Below are 15,714 nucleotides of genomic sequence, written 5' to 3' on the forward strand. Positions count from 1 at the left end.
CTCTAGATTTAATGGCAGCTTTTAAAGCTGTATCCCATTTTATCATTAAATAAAAAAATTCTGTGGTTATCCAAGGAATGGTGTTCTTTTTTTCCTATGTCATTGTCTGCATGTAAAAGCATCGATTGAACATTCTCCCAATTTTCTGTTTGTTTTTTGAAACCTGATGTCCTTCTGCCCCTCCCATGAATCAAAAGTGAAACTGACACTACAGTATATTTAAACATTTCAGCAAGGACCTGTGCAGAATACCTGGTGCAAAAGGTAAGAAAACATTTTATTCATTACCTGGGCTAATGAAAAACACTTCACACATGAATATTTACTACATTGTAAATCCATTTAAAATAAGAGTTTGTTTGATAGAGTTTGAGACTTTTATTGTTGATTCAGACAGACCTTTAAATAATTTAACTAACTTTAAAGCACAATAAAAATGTAAATAACCAGTTTTATTTTAGATTTAGTTAATAGTTCTCTGACATTCTGTAAATTGTTTTAAAAGACCAACAGTACTCTCCTGTTGTAAAACTCCTAACAACACAGTTTTGCAGCAAATATGCAGTAAGTAAAACATTACTACTGTCATTTAATTCAAATTATACTAATTACAAGCTGTGTACCTATACAAGCTGTTTTTGTTACATTTTCTTAAAACAAATGTAATTTTTTTCTTATTTTAAGATCTTGAGATTACACCAGCAAGACTTTTTATTCCATAATGGCAACCTCACAACAGGTCAGTAGCACTGCAAAAGTTTATTATGTGCTATGCATCATTTTGAAATTTTATTTTATTGGGGATTCCTTTCCGGCTTTGCACTTGAATGGTCACATACACGCATAATAAGAACAACAGGGAAACAGTAGTTTTTGACTTGTGGGTATTTTTATTTCCACAATAAGAAATGTGAAAACAGGGATTAAAAATTAATGACAAGAAAACAAACCTGCGAAATTCAAGGGTGAGAATAATGGATTTGCAAAAAAGAAACTATAAGTATTATGAAGTTTGAGGAAATTCGTGACCAACCAGCAAAACAGAACAAAATTAAATATGGCTTTAAGGGCTCGTATGGCATGAATCCAAAAGCATGTGTGACGGAGCGGTATAGCTTTGTGAGAAGAGCCAAAATTTTATGTATAAACTTTGACTATGCCACCCCGGAACTTACACCCAGGGAAATATTCATAACACCCAAAAAAGGAAGGTACAGGACACAGGTTTGTTCCCCTTATAAAAGAAGAGAGACGTTTAATTTTATACGAAAAAATACTTTTATTTACACTGAATCTCTTTAAAATGAGCACTCCAAAACATGCAGTTTATCACTTCACATCAATGCACCACAAGCAACAGAAAGAAATTAAAGTTAATAAAAAAATACTACCAGCAGGGCCGAGGTTCCCAACAGGAGAAATTATTACTTAGTCACAACTGGTGTTCACAAAGGCACACACAAACACCCCACTGTGCATTCAGATTACACAACCACACACTTCTAGTGTTACACAGCACACACTAAGGAGGAAGCACACACACCTGAAAGATCCATCCACCCGTGGGACCCCAGCTCCTGCCACAGATCAAAACTATATAAATTCAATATAAATTCTTCATTCAACAATAAAACAAATGGTGGCGATCAGACTTATACACAAAGCTGATGACCACCACACACAAGAAAAGAAAGAAAAGAATCACAAATGAAATTATGATAATTAAACTAGCCCAAGTCACATTTATACAGTAACCAGGATACAGGATGTTTACAGTTAACAATGGATCAATGTCACAATAATGAGGGGCACAGCCCAGTTCTCAGAAACAAACTCCTATGAGCAATCCCAATGTTGGCATCATTATTTAACTAACCCAAAGACAGGTTCACAGAAGCAAATAACAATGAGCAATAGCAATATATCGCAGAAGTTTAAGGAAGATAAGGAGGTGGTCAAATAACTGATCACATGGAACCTGGTTCACAAAAGCATGTAACGCTCGATGCATTAAAAACAAAGCCAATTGAGGGCTACTCGTTTCTCACACTCAGTATATAGTCCTCTTTAAGTGGTGAAGATAATGGCGTTGTTATGCTGCATAAACACCAAACATGAAGCATCACGTTCCTCGCTCTATATTACTCATGGGATTAAACTTTGTGTCATGCAAATTTTTAGCTTGAGTTGAATATTTTGACTTTTAATCTGTTTATTATGAACAATATTATAAATTCTGTGCTGCATCCTTGTCACCACCGGAGATTTTTGCCCTTTTGATAGTGTTTTGATCATGTTACATTACTTTATTCTGGCGGCAGGCGCTGCATCCTATAAAATGAAATTTTAAGTATATAAAAGTATATATACACTTTTATATACTTAAAATTACATTTTATAGGAAAACACAGTTGTTGTGCTAAATGCATTAATGACACAATTAAACGAGTCATTTAATAAAACTTAAATAAGTAAAACATGCCATTTCAGATAATGATGCCAATATGTCATTATTCCGATTGAATAGTATTTGATATGAAAGTTAGTCAACACTTATATTTTGGAGGTTTTTGCATGAAAGCAGGGTTGTTCAGATTCTTAGAAATGTAAGTGCCATTGAAAAAACTGAAATCTCTATAATATTTCGTTTGATGTCTGTGTATGCACATATTTCTGTGAGCTGTGCACACTGTGCCCCCTTAAAAAAAAAATTGGTGCATGACGCCCCCGCTTAGTGTCATACACTCAACAGTATAAGTTTGCGCTAGACACTTACCGAACAGTGGTTTCACCCAAGACATATAAAGAATTTAAAGAAGAACATTTTCTGCAAGGCATTAAACTGTTGTGAAAATCATAAAAATGCTGGCACTGGCTGGCAATTTTTTTTTTACTTTTGGCGTGGAAAGCGTTAAGAGGGGACTCAGCGGTCAATCAGAGCTATTCTGGCTACACATGATTTTAAAATTAACTTTTTCACTCACCAGCTAATTTGGCTACAAAATTTTTAGGTTACAGGCTATTCAGAATTTCTAGCCAAAAAAGAAAGAAAATAACCAGATTAACTGTGTCACATCTTTATAAACATTTATTAAACATTTTTTTTATTATTATTATTTATAAAATCTTAGTGATTTGACAATGTTAACCCGCCACATCTGATTTTTACCCACATTTGGCAGGTGTTCATTTTAAAACCCGGTTGCAATGTAACACGTGTTTATTTATATTATTATTACATTATTGACACTTATTACACGGCTCTATGGAATGCTTGATTCTGATTGGTCAGTTGAGACATTTGCAGGTTAGTTCTTTTCAAATAATAACCGCTCCAAAGTAATAACGCATAGCCGGTACTACTTGTACGATTAAAATCGCTCCGCGCCAATAAAGACAAACCAATGGCGCCATCTTGTGACAAACACTGGACAACCACAATTAAGAATGGAAAATTTTGACATTAATTTTAACATGTACAGAAAAAACAAAACATTTAAACAGTGGATAGAAGAACGAACAACGACAAGACACAGAGAGCTCACTGAGACTGAACTTGACAAAACAGAGCATGACAGCTACGAAGCCAACACACAAAAAAAATACAGAATGGGCATTAAAACTTCTCAAAGACTGGCTAAAAGAGAAAAAATGGAGACAGACAAGTATGAAGCAGAGGATCTTAATAAGGTATTACGATCATTTTATGCATCTGTGAAAAGTTTCGCTGAAGGATAAAAATGTTCATTTAAAACAAATATGCCAATAAAATGTTTCAAATTCATATTCATGTACAGTTTTTTTTTCTTATGTGGCAAGTAGCCGTGTAATAAGCGGGATAATGTAGAGGCAGCCGGTAGTTATCGCAAAATAAGCCCCTCTACATTATCCCTTACTTAATTACAATAATAATTTAATACTTATTACATTATGTGCCATTATTACATTATTAGTTGCTGCTGCATTAATAACAAATTTTAATTTGGGGTAAACAAGTTAATTTCTTACCTGGTTCTAAATTTTGGTAAAAATGTTAAAGTTTTAAAGCTGCAGTCTGGCCTCTCTATCTCCATATCTGATTGAAATATAAAATTGCAGTTATTTGCGGAGTAATGTTCTGTCCGTGCATTGTGCTTGCCCCGCTACTCTGCTCGAATGAATCTGATATCTGTGATTACCGCATTAGAGTGGATCTGTCATTATAAATCCACATGACATTTACATTTACGCATTTAGCAGATGCTTTTATTCAAAGCAACTTACAAAGATAAGGAAACAATCAAGCAATTTGTGATAGGGAGTCAAAAAAGAAGAGGTGGTTATTCCGAGTTACAAGTTTTCACAAATCCGGGACTATACCTGTTGAGAGAGAAAGTGTATTGATATACCTACAAACACGAACAAAGAGGAGACAGGACTACAAAAACACTGGGATTTATAAGAGATTACAACGATGATGGCATCAAGGAATACAGGTGACAAGGGTCAATTTAAAATGACTAATAATGATTAAATAATTAAACAATGACTAAAATGACAACTGAACCTTGACAGAAAGAGAGTTAGTTAATTTTCTAAGATTAAAGAGGTGTATCTACAGTCAGTATCAGTTTGTCAAGTATACTGTATAAGGAAAAGATGTACAGAAGTACACCCTAGCACATCCACATTTGAAAATCCAACCTATCTCAGATTAGTTAACTATTTTTACCTATCCACCTGGCAGATGTGCCGCCAGAAATACTGTAAGAACACTGAACTAAAGTTATATTCCTGCCTCATTTGTTCTCACTAAAAGGAATATAGGTGTTTTAACAGATGTCTTACATGTTCAAAGGACACAGTCTTTGCTCCAGTATTTAATCCCGTTAGATGTTGAAAAGCCCTGCTGATATTGACTCTTGTTTTAGTACAAGCTCTGTCACGTTCACTTTTTAACTGGAGATTCTCCACGGTTTGAGCTTTTACTGTTTTACAGATGATTCCCTAGATGTAAGAATGTAGTAAACTGACATATTTACATAACGTTTCCCATGCTCGTTGTTTGAAAGTTTACAAATGAAGCATGACACGTTTAAAATCAAAGCAACTGTTTCCTAAACAAGCTACACACTGCCATCCAGAGCACGTGTGATGAATCAGCCGTTCAGCTCCTATTCACTGTTTACGGACATGTCGTCATCACGTCATTACTTTTTCCCAGGAAAACTGACTGGCCACTCAAATTAGAAATAATTCTTATAAGCTTACCACTGTGAATTAGGGGAAGGTAAGGAGACAGTTTTATAGTCGCCATGAAACGGAAGTAGCCGATTGTCTTATTTTCCCCGTGGTGAAGTATATCCGAATGAAACGGCTTCTGGAATGAAATATGGCAGGGCTGGATTTGAATTTGTCCATCGAGATCTGATTGGATCATTTGAAGTTGGGTCGTGTTGCTAATTGCTAATCGCTGCGATCTTCTCCCGGACCCCGCCCACCTGCCATACTTATGACCGGAAGTGAAGAGAGATCGTTTTGAGGAGGGGAAGAGATTTGCATTTTTGATGAAAGATTATGAGCACACACACATTTTTAAAAAAAATAATGAAGCTCACAGATAAGTAATTTGTAAATAATACCACAATATAAAAATATATATATAGTTTTTCATTTCAATTTCATTGCGACTTTAAAAACTGATTTTTGTTCATTTTTACGGATTGAAGACCTAGTTGAATGACCCTGATATGACAGATCAAAGTTAATTCTGTATTGTTTTCTGTTGTTTATATATTTAATAGGACACTGAAACAGCAGGAGGCCGACCAGATCAACAACTAGAAGAAGACAAGAGAAGAATAGAAAACATAAAGCATCTATTTCACAAATTTCTTCTTACAGACAGGCATGAGAGTAAACTGAGAGCTGCAGATGTTCTTGAGATATCTGCTCATTCATTACAGTCTCATGAGTCTTGTGCTGAAAAAGACCTGGTTCAGACTTTCCTACAGAACCTACTTACGATTAACTACAGAGCAAGATACATTAAAATTAAAGAGACAAATGAACATCATCACAGACAACAAAGAGAAAATGACTCAAAAAAGCATGAGAGTAATTTTTTTAAAGTTTTGTCTTCCTCTAATAAAAAAGTGAATAAACCAGACCGTGTTCACCCGATGGATGTTCAGATGGCTGTGTTTCATTGTGCTGATAGTTTCCTAAAGCAGCTGATGGTCACTAAACTCTCACAGTGTCAGTTTGCTCTTCCTCTTCTTGTTCCTCATCCATTCACACAACAGATTGAGTTTCCTCTCTGGACATTCAGACAAATCAACAAGAGCTGGAAGATGAGAAATACTAACAATGAAATCATCAGTAAAGAAGAGCCAGTGTACAAAGTAAAAACTCCAATGGTGTCGTTCTTCAGGTTTGGTTCTGTGTCTTCATCCAAGTCTCAGCTGATGAACAATCTGATCAATGAGAAACACAACACGTTCTTCCACAGGAACTGTCCAGGCAGCAGCAGAACCAGACTACTGATGGATGGAGTGGTGGAGATCGCCTGGTTCTGCCCATCTGGAGAAATGAAAGATAACTTTACCTACAGTATTGCCTTCTGTAATCTTCATGGTGATGCAGGAGTCCATGAGAAACAACGGCAGATTCTGAGTAAAATGTCTTCAGTCAATGTTGTTCTTCTGTCACAGCTTGATAAAAATGACAAAAACATGATCAAACTTGAAAATCTCTACAGTGACTCAAAGCCACTTATTTGCTTTTTTTCTGAGGATGAATCTAATTTAATTGAGATAGATACAGGAAAATATACAATTGGTTTGAAATACAGAAATCAGTCAGATGTATCTGAAGAACTCAGAAGAGCTATAAATGATTGTCTCTCATCTTCACCATCAGCTTCCATGTTCAGACTTGAAGATTTGTCCAAACACTCAGACATCAGAGTAGATGAGGAAGATGATGAAGACTGCAGGAGAGGAAGAGAAGCAGCACAGCAGATGATGAGTTTACTGAAGAATAAAGATCTGAGAGAAATCAAAAAATTACTTCTGCCCTGTCAGGGTGAACTCTGGCATCAGTGGTGTCAGAAGAACAAAGAACTTCATCGACCTCAATGTGATGACATACAACAAGAAACAAACAAACAAAGAGAAATTATAAAAATTTGTGAGCAGCAACACAAATCCCACATAAGTGAGTTTATAAGGTTCTTTATAAAACAAATGAATTCATATGCTGCAAATAAAAGTTTTTTCCTGACATGGCTCAGAATCCTCCTGAATGAAGTTACCTCAGCTGATCTTTCTGCTCTGCAACACAAGTATGATAAGAAGTGGTCAACAGTCTTAAAACTCAAAGGAAATGATAAAACTAACCAACTCAAAGAACAAAGAGAACTTGAGAAAATATCTGAAGAACTTCAAGCAGCAAGCTTTGGTTTGGAGCACATCATAAGAGAGATCGGTCAGATCTATGAATCATGTTCATCTGTGAAGAAGAATAAAACAGATCTGCCATTTCATTTCTCTTCTCTCCCGAACCTTGCAGCAGAGATGATGATCTGTGGATTTCCACTGGAGCTGATGGATGGAGATGCTGCTCATGTTCCTCTGATCTGGATCACTGCTGTTCTAGATAAACTCATAGAAAAACTGGGAGACCAGAGAGTCTTTGTGCTGTCAGTTTTAGGACTTCAGAGTTCTGGGAAATCCACCATGCTGAATGCCATGTTTGGACTTCAGTTTGCAGTCAGTGCTGGCCGATGCACCAGAGGAGCTTTCATGCAGCTGATCAGAGTATCAGAGGAGATGAAACAACAGCTGAAGTTTGATTATATTCTAGTTGTTGATACTGAGGGTCTTCAGGCTCTTGAATTTGATGGAAACTCCACAAGACATCATGACAATGAACTGGCCACATTTGTTGTAGGTCTTGGTAATCTGACATTGATCAACATCTTTGGAGAAAACCCAGCTGAGATGCAGGATATTCTTCAGATTGTTGTTCAGGCTTTTCTGAGGATGAAGAAGGTCAATCTGAAACCCAGCTGTATGTTTGTACATCAGAACATTTCAGACGTCACAGCTGGAGAGAAAAACATGCAGGGAAAGAGACGACTTCAGGAGAAACTGGATAAGATGACAAAACTCGCTGCTAAAGATGAAGTCTGTGATGCTGAATGTTTTAGTGATGTCATTAATTTTGATGTATGTAATGATGTGAAATATTTTGCTCATCTGTGGGAGGGAAGCCCGCCAATGGCACCACCAAATCCAAACTACTGTGAGAATATTCAAGAACTAAAGAAAGCTATTATTTCACAAGCCTCAAAATCAGATAGTTTGCGGTTGATACACCTGCGTGAGAGAATTAAAGATCTCTGGGAGGGTTTACTGAACGAACGATTTGTGTTCAGCTTCAGAAATTCTCTGGAGATTTCAGCATACAGGAGACTGGAGACAGAATACAGCAAGTGGACCTGGACTCTTCGCAGTGCCATGATGAAAATTCTGACCAAACTGCATAATAAAATAGAAAATGAAGCAGTTCATGAGATTGGTAAGACTGAACTTCAAAGAGAACTGAAAGAGAAAAGTGAAGAAGTGAAAAACTCAATGTCAGATTTCTTTGAGAAAGACACAGATGCTGATATACTGATTCAGTGGAAAACATCATTTGAAATAAAAATCAAAGATGTTCAAGAAAACATTGTGAGAGAAACAAAGAGGAAATTAACTGAAATTATTCAGCAGCGAGACCTGAAGAGAAAGATTGATGCTCAGAGGACACAACATGAAAACAATCTCTTAGAAAAGAGTAAAGAACTTGCATTAAAACATAAAGATAAAGCAAATGATGAAGAAATACTGAAGAGAGAGTTTGATTTGTTTTGGGAAGAGTGTTTGAAGAAGATCACTAGAGATTCTCCTCTGATATCAGACATTAACTTAGTAAAAGATGTGAAAATACTCCTTAGTGACATCTATGAAAGTCTCAATGTAGACCAATGGAAGAACAGTGATATTTTTACTTTGCAGCATTATTCAGGTTATGTACAGGAAAATAAATCCAGGGGCTTAACAGGATCTGTTAAAAAACAAATTTCAGGTTCACTTTCTGATCAAACTGAAAGAAAAATAAGAGCCCTAGTTAATAAAATTGTTCAGCAGACAGACATAATGATTCAGTCATTTAATATTTCAAAGCTGGGCTACAACAACAGCTGCATTCAACTGCTAATAGATTACATCAAGGCAAAAATTCAAGAAGATGAGGAAGAGTCAAAGAAGTACATGTTCAAGAAAGAATTCTTCATTGATTTGGTATTTTCTATATTTAAGAGAGCAGAAAAGACATTCATTGATCAAAACAGAATGTTCAGAGAAGTCAATGATCCTGTTCTCTATCTTGAGAAGAAGAGGAATGAATACTATAATATTTTCCAGAAATACTATCACGGAGCAACATTAGCTGCTATTTTTGGTGAGATCATCTGTCATAAACTGAAGAGACCCATTGAACAGAGTGTCTATAAACAGACTGCCAGAGATTTAGCAGATGAAATCAGATCAAACTGTCCATCACTGAATGGAAACAGATCAAATCTGGAGAAACACATACTGAAGAAACTGGCAGAAGAGGAGAAGTTTTATATGTTCACTGACTACATTCATAATCCCAGAGATCACTTAGAGAGTTTCATCAGAGATGAAGTCCGTCAGTACATCAGAGATAAGTTCACTATCAGTGTTCAACCCAATATGAATCAGAACATTGAAGTCCTGAAGAAGAAGATCCTGACAGCAGCTTATGAATCTACTGAAGATGTTCAAGTGAAGAGAGGAGATGTTGATTTGTGGTTGAAGTTTTTCACACAGAAGCTCTCAGATGTTCTGATATTCTCTATGAAGGACTTCAGTGGAGTCAAACATGATGATGTTGATGATTATAAACTCTTAGAAGATGTCATAAACACAGATCTTCCATCTATTATATCTGATATCAGCAGAGAGTTCAACACAAATACATTTGATGTAAAATTAGATCTCAGCAACAGACCAGATGAGATTCTGATTGATCACTTATGTCAGTGCTGTTGGGTTCAATGTCCGTTCTGTAAAGCCATCTGCACCAACACAATAGAGAATCATGATGGAGATCACAGTGTTCCTTTCCATAGAGTATATGGAATCAAGGGGTGTCATTACAGGGGCACAAGAAACCTGTCTGTTGAAATATGCACAACACGAGTAGCAAGCAACACTGCATCTTTTAATCTAGATTCCACAGACAGGAGAGTCCTCTATAGAGAATACAGGAAAGCAGGAGGAGTTTATTCAAAGTGGAGCATCACCCCTGACCTCTCTGAGCTGCCTTACTGGAAATGGTTTGTGTGCAGATTTCAAAAAGATCTTGAAGAGTATTATGAAAAAACATTCCAGGGTTATGGAAAGATTCCAAATGAATGGAGAGAAATCACCAAACAGGAAGCTGTTGATAGTTTAGATAAATACATATAATTCAATAAAAAACAAAACACAGTCATTTATAACTCATTAACGTATTTCAAGAAGCAATTTAAAGGGAACGAAATGAGAAAACAGAAAAATATTAAAAGTCGCCATAAAATTGAAGTAGCAATTTTCTTATTTTCCCCATGATAACATATATCGAAGTGAAACAAATAAAGGTTGAATTCGTCCATCAAGAATTGATTGGATCATTTGAAGTTGGGTCATGTTGCTATTTGCTAATCGTTGCGTCTGTTCCCGGACCCCGCCCACCTGCCATACCATATGACCAGAAGTAAAGAGAGATTGTTTCGAGGAGGAGAGGAGATTTGCATTTTTGATTAAAGATTATGAGGGCACATAAATGTTTTAAAAAATAATCAAGCTCACACACAAGTAATTTGTAAAAAAAACACAATATTAATTTTAAATTCATTGCGAATTTAAAGATAAGAAGTAATTAAGTGTTTTGTTCCTTACAAAATCTGTAAATTGTTAGATACAGTACAGCAACAGATGTTTAAAGATGATGTAGCCTGGGAAAATATAAGCATAAAATTACACAGCATATTGGTTAAAGTAATCCAGTTTAAATCAATCTACAGTGTCTGTGACTGAGCAGAAGAAGTAAGACATCAAATACATCAAACAACATTTATTTCTTTAGCCAACACTTATCCACAGTGACTTAAAATTGAGATTTTCTACAGAAGCTTACATAAAGTGTAGTTTACATGGCCATGTTTGGCTATAGCTAGAACTAGCATTGTGTGGTGTGGAAATTTATTATGCAGCTTCACGCACATTCATTCATATTCATTGAAGATTAATTTTCATAAAATAATATTAAGTTCACCAAAAATATTCTGACTAGTAAATGTAACAATTAGGGACGGTTTGATTAGACTAGTCCTAGACTAAATTAAATGTAAGAGCTGTCCAATCTGAAAACAACTTGCACTGACATTATTTTAAAATACATCAGTGCCCTTTGTTTTGCCTCAGAATGCACCCCAGTAATGATTTTTAGTAAAGCATGTTTGTTAAAACTAGTTACATTTCCTAATTAACCTAAGGCCTAGTCATGGCTTAAGGTAATCCCTGTCCGGGAAACCACCCCTTAGAGTTTGCATATTTAATCCATAACAGTATAATTTTTGGTTTTAATTTAAAATATTTAGTGGTATTTAAGTGTTTTCTATATGTATCATGTGTGTTTCAAATCAACCTATGTGAACTTGACTCATTTAAGTTGGGACTACATGAATAATTTGTGTTCTATTAAATCAATATTGGTAAACCTGGGTGGGGATTTCCAGATCCCAGCATGCTTTAATGAAAGTCCAATATAAAAAATAAATGGTTATTTTATGCATTTTAAAGGTCCCGTTTTTCCTGATTCCATTTTTTTTCAAACCTAGTTAGTGTGTAATATTGCTATAATAGCATACATAATACCTGCAAAATGATCAAGCTTGAAGTTCACTGCAAGGTGATATATTTTCTTTAACAGAATTCCCCTTTACAGCAAATGGCCGGTTTGGACTACAGCCCTCTACTCAGGGGCGTCACTACGCCCTTTTTAGGGGGGCTTCTGCCCAGCCCCCCTAAAAAAATATTTTATTCATTAAATTGTGATCGCTTCAGTCCCCTTTAAAAACTCTTTAGAAAAGGCGGCATGCTGCATCAAGTTTCGGCTCCTCATCTGATCTGAGTCAGCATGGATTTAGCGCGTTTTTCAATCCGCACACTGTAAAAAGATTCTGTAGAATTTACAGTATTACTGGCAACTGGATGCCAGTAACTTACTGTAGATTTAAATTTATGTTAATTACCTGCAACAGTTTGTTCAAAGTTAAATGAAAATTAAACATTAGCAAGTCTGTATCTTTACAGAATAAAACTAAAATAACAGCCTCAAGTAAAGCATTCTGGGAAACAAAATCTGAAAGAAAAACCCAGAAAAAGGTTGATGAGGATTTTTGGTTCCCAGAATGCTTTGCATGAGGCTGTTATTTTATATTTTTATTCTGTAAGACAAAGACTTGTTAATGTTTAATGTTCATTTAAAGGACAAGTTCGGTATTTTAGACTTAAAGCCCTGTTTTCAGATTGTTTATGGTGAAATAGAATGGTTTTGACTGAAATTTCGACATTTTCGGCTGCCCTGAGAATTTTCGCGTGTTTGTGTTTCAGCTCAGACCTCTACAATGGGTTTAATGGTGCACTGGAACAATCCTTCCTAAAATGCATTAAACTTTCGTTTACAAAGACGTGAAACTCACCGAGTGGTCAGGGGTGTTCACTGGTATGCTCACACAAAAATCACAAAAAAGTTACATGCCAGTAATACTGTAATTTCTACGGAATCTTTTTACAGTGCAGGGGGGCCGAGCAGAGCGAACATCAGGAGTACAAGGTGTGTGCAGGGCGGACTGGCCATTTTAGCCTGGCAGCTGTTCTGACCCGCCGGGCGTGCAGTCAGCTCAGGTTGACATGTGAAATAACATAATATGATATGAATGAATGACGGACCTCTTAAAATCTACGAGTCAGTCAATCGCGGTGCGAAAATGCCACCACATGACCTAACGGCGGCAACCCACTGCCTTTTTGGCTTTAACTAACAAATATGCAGCGCAAAGGAGAAGCGGAGAGAGACAGACGCAGCGAGATGTTGCAAAATCACAGAAATATTCGCCAAGAAGGGAGCAGGTCAGTCAAGTTACCATTAAAAGCACGCATCTATATTGCTTATTAACGTTACAGGTTTTAAAGTCAGGTGCTGGCGTGATGCATTGCTTTATGTACAGTTGTTGTTCTGAACGCATCAGGCAGATAATTTCATACAGCGAAACACCGGTGATTGTGAAGTTTATCCTTTTATAAAACTTGTTTTTTGTGGAAAAACTGGATCAAAAGTGCAAATCAAGCTTTTTATGCCCATTTCACCTTATATTTGCAGTTCTTTAAAATAACTTTTTTTTTAAATCTAATAATATAAGTAAAGTATAGATTATTAAATATTAATATTTTAAATGAAACAAACATATTTCAACATTTGAACTCCTTCCTTTTAAAAAGTCTATGGGACCTGTGTATTTGTCTGTGGTATGGTAGCATACGTTGTGTATTCCTAGTAAGTTTTTGAGGGTTCACCTTACAGTATAGACATAGGGGCTGTTTCCCAGACAGGGCTTAAGTCTAGTACAAGACTAAAATGCCTGTTTGAGTTTTAGTTCTTAACTAAAAGTAGCTTTGCACTAACATAAAATACATCAGTCACATTGCTTTGTCTCAAGATGCACACCTGTAATATTTTTGTAAGGTATGCTTGTAAAAACTACATAAACATCCTAATATAACTAAGGCCTAGTCCTGGATTAATCTAAACCCTGTCCTGAAAACCACATCATACATCTTGACAACTCAGTATTAAGGTAGATCACTTGTTGGTCAGTCCCCTTTTCTATATTTTAGATCTGTATAAATTTGTTCCCAGATTAACAGTGGCTAAATCAACTAATAATATTAACCGATAAGATAAATGACAATAAAACAGTAAAAACTGTAAAATGATGTGTTAAGTGAATAATGAATTAGGAAGTCTTCATTGTAAAAAAAATCTCCATTCCCAACTGAAAATGTTCTAGTCCCATATATGAAACACATGGAATACAATGGAATAATGGATTGCAATAAGGTTAGTAGTATACAACCCTACCGTAATAGTCAAATAATATATTTTTAATCATACCCTTCCTGGGGACTGAGCCCCCCTAAAATGAAAATCCTAGAATCGCCCCTGCCTCTACTTCCCGGTTAAATAGAGTTTTTGACTAAACTCCGCCCACAGAAATATGTCAGTCACCAGCTAAGCTGAAACAGCTGCTGTCGAATCACAACACACTAAACAAACTACACAATCAGAACTTGTTACGTATTTCTGAAGGAGGGACTTCATAGAACAAGGTAGGCATCAGCCCGTTTTTAGAACAGTGAAAACAGCGCTATATAGATAAGTAAATTATGTGAAAAAAAACTGCATTGTTTTTACACACGAAACATGAACATGTTATATTGCCTTGCACAAACATATTAATTGCTTCAGAAACACAGGAAAAACGGGACCTTTAATTAAGATAAAAAAGGAGAGGCACTTATTAATGTTTAGTATGTTGGTATATTAGTATTTGAAAGTGTTTCTGTTTTGTTGTTGGGTTTTTAAAGGGTTACCATTGTGCAGAAAAGTAGAGCGTTTGCTTATGATGAGAAGAGTCTCATTGACATGTATTGGTTATTTAGTGTTGTTTTGATCAGAAAACATTACACTGTGAGTGAAAATCAGCTTTTGTGTTAGGTGAGTTGTAGTTATGGTTAGCTTGCTAATGTGTGCTGTTGCTGTAGTATAATAACTTAATATTTTTAAGTTTAAGTAGAACTAACATGATTAGATAATAGTAGCACTGGTAAATTAGTTCAACTAATTTTTACTTAGATCATCTCAATTAAGGTAACTAAAAACAATTGTGTACGTTTTTTTTATGGCGTAAGGTTGTGTGTTTTTTTGTTTTCTCCTGTGATTTCTTCTAGGTGATGGAGTAATGAACAACACCTGTTACAGATCGGGACGTAAGAATAAAAGTGCCTCTGAGACATGGGTCGAGGCACGTGGGAAGTGACATCATCCCATGCTGCCACGTGATCGCACTTTGTTTGTGGATCTAAATGTGCTATTTTTAAATGTAACCCCTAAAATTATGTAATTAAAAATATTCTTCATTATACGTTTCTGGTTTGGTCTTCGTCATTTTTGTTGCGGTTTTGAGCTGACCGTAACAAAGTTCAACTAAATACATAGCCTATATCTAAATTTAGATCATTTATTTGTGTGCAACCATTTACCTTAAAAAAAGTGTACAAGTTCAGCACAAATAAGTCAAAAGTAATACTGACTGTGTTATTAAAGCAAAGCAAAATTTTAACAAGGCACTTACAATAGAAGTAAACAGAACCTGCAAATAAAAACTGAAATACTCTGTTTATAGTATAGCCATAAAGACTAAACTAGTGTAATGGGGTAATACAATTAGTTACTACAGTATTTAACTTTTAATTTTGTTGACATGATGATCAGTGATTGGAATAACGGCGTTATAAGTAATTGGCGTTAGTAACTGCGTAATTTTTTTGAGTAACG

General features: G+C 35.7%; 1 protein-coding gene across 2 annotated transcripts; it reads left to right on the forward strand.

Annotated features, from left to right (window-relative positions):
* The first annotated feature begins 500 nt into the window (after nucleotides 1-500).
* LOC135768888 (interferon-induced very large GTPase 1-like) lies at nucleotides 501-15,261 on the forward strand. 2 transcript variants are annotated; one of them, XR_010542284.1, is made up of 3 exons: nucleotides 501-564; nucleotides 685-739; nucleotides 15,108-15,261. XR_010542284.1 is itself a non-coding variant. In XM_065278250.1 (3 exons), exons 2-3 carry the CDS (start codon nucleotides 722-724, stop codon nucleotides 10,521-10,523), a joined length of 4,758 nt encoding a protein of 1,585 aa, XP_065134322.1. In that variant the 5' UTR covers nucleotides 501-564; nucleotides 685-721; the 3' UTR covers nucleotides 10,524-11,407. The 2 variants fall into 2 exon arrangements, 1 of the variants encoding a protein (XP_065134322.1); XM_065278250.1 differs by lacking the exon at nucleotides 15,108-15,261 and adding an exon at nucleotides 5,784-11,407.
* The last annotated feature ends 453 nt before the right edge of the window (nucleotides 15,262-15,714 follow it).

Source organism: Paramisgurnus dabryanus, chromosome 3 (genome assembly GCF_030506205.2).
Source record: "Paramisgurnus dabryanus chromosome 3, PD_genome_1.1, whole genome shotgun sequence".
In the NCBI taxonomy this organism is placed as follows: Eukaryota; Metazoa; Chordata; class Actinopteri; order Cypriniformes; family Cobitidae; genus Paramisgurnus; species Paramisgurnus dabryanus.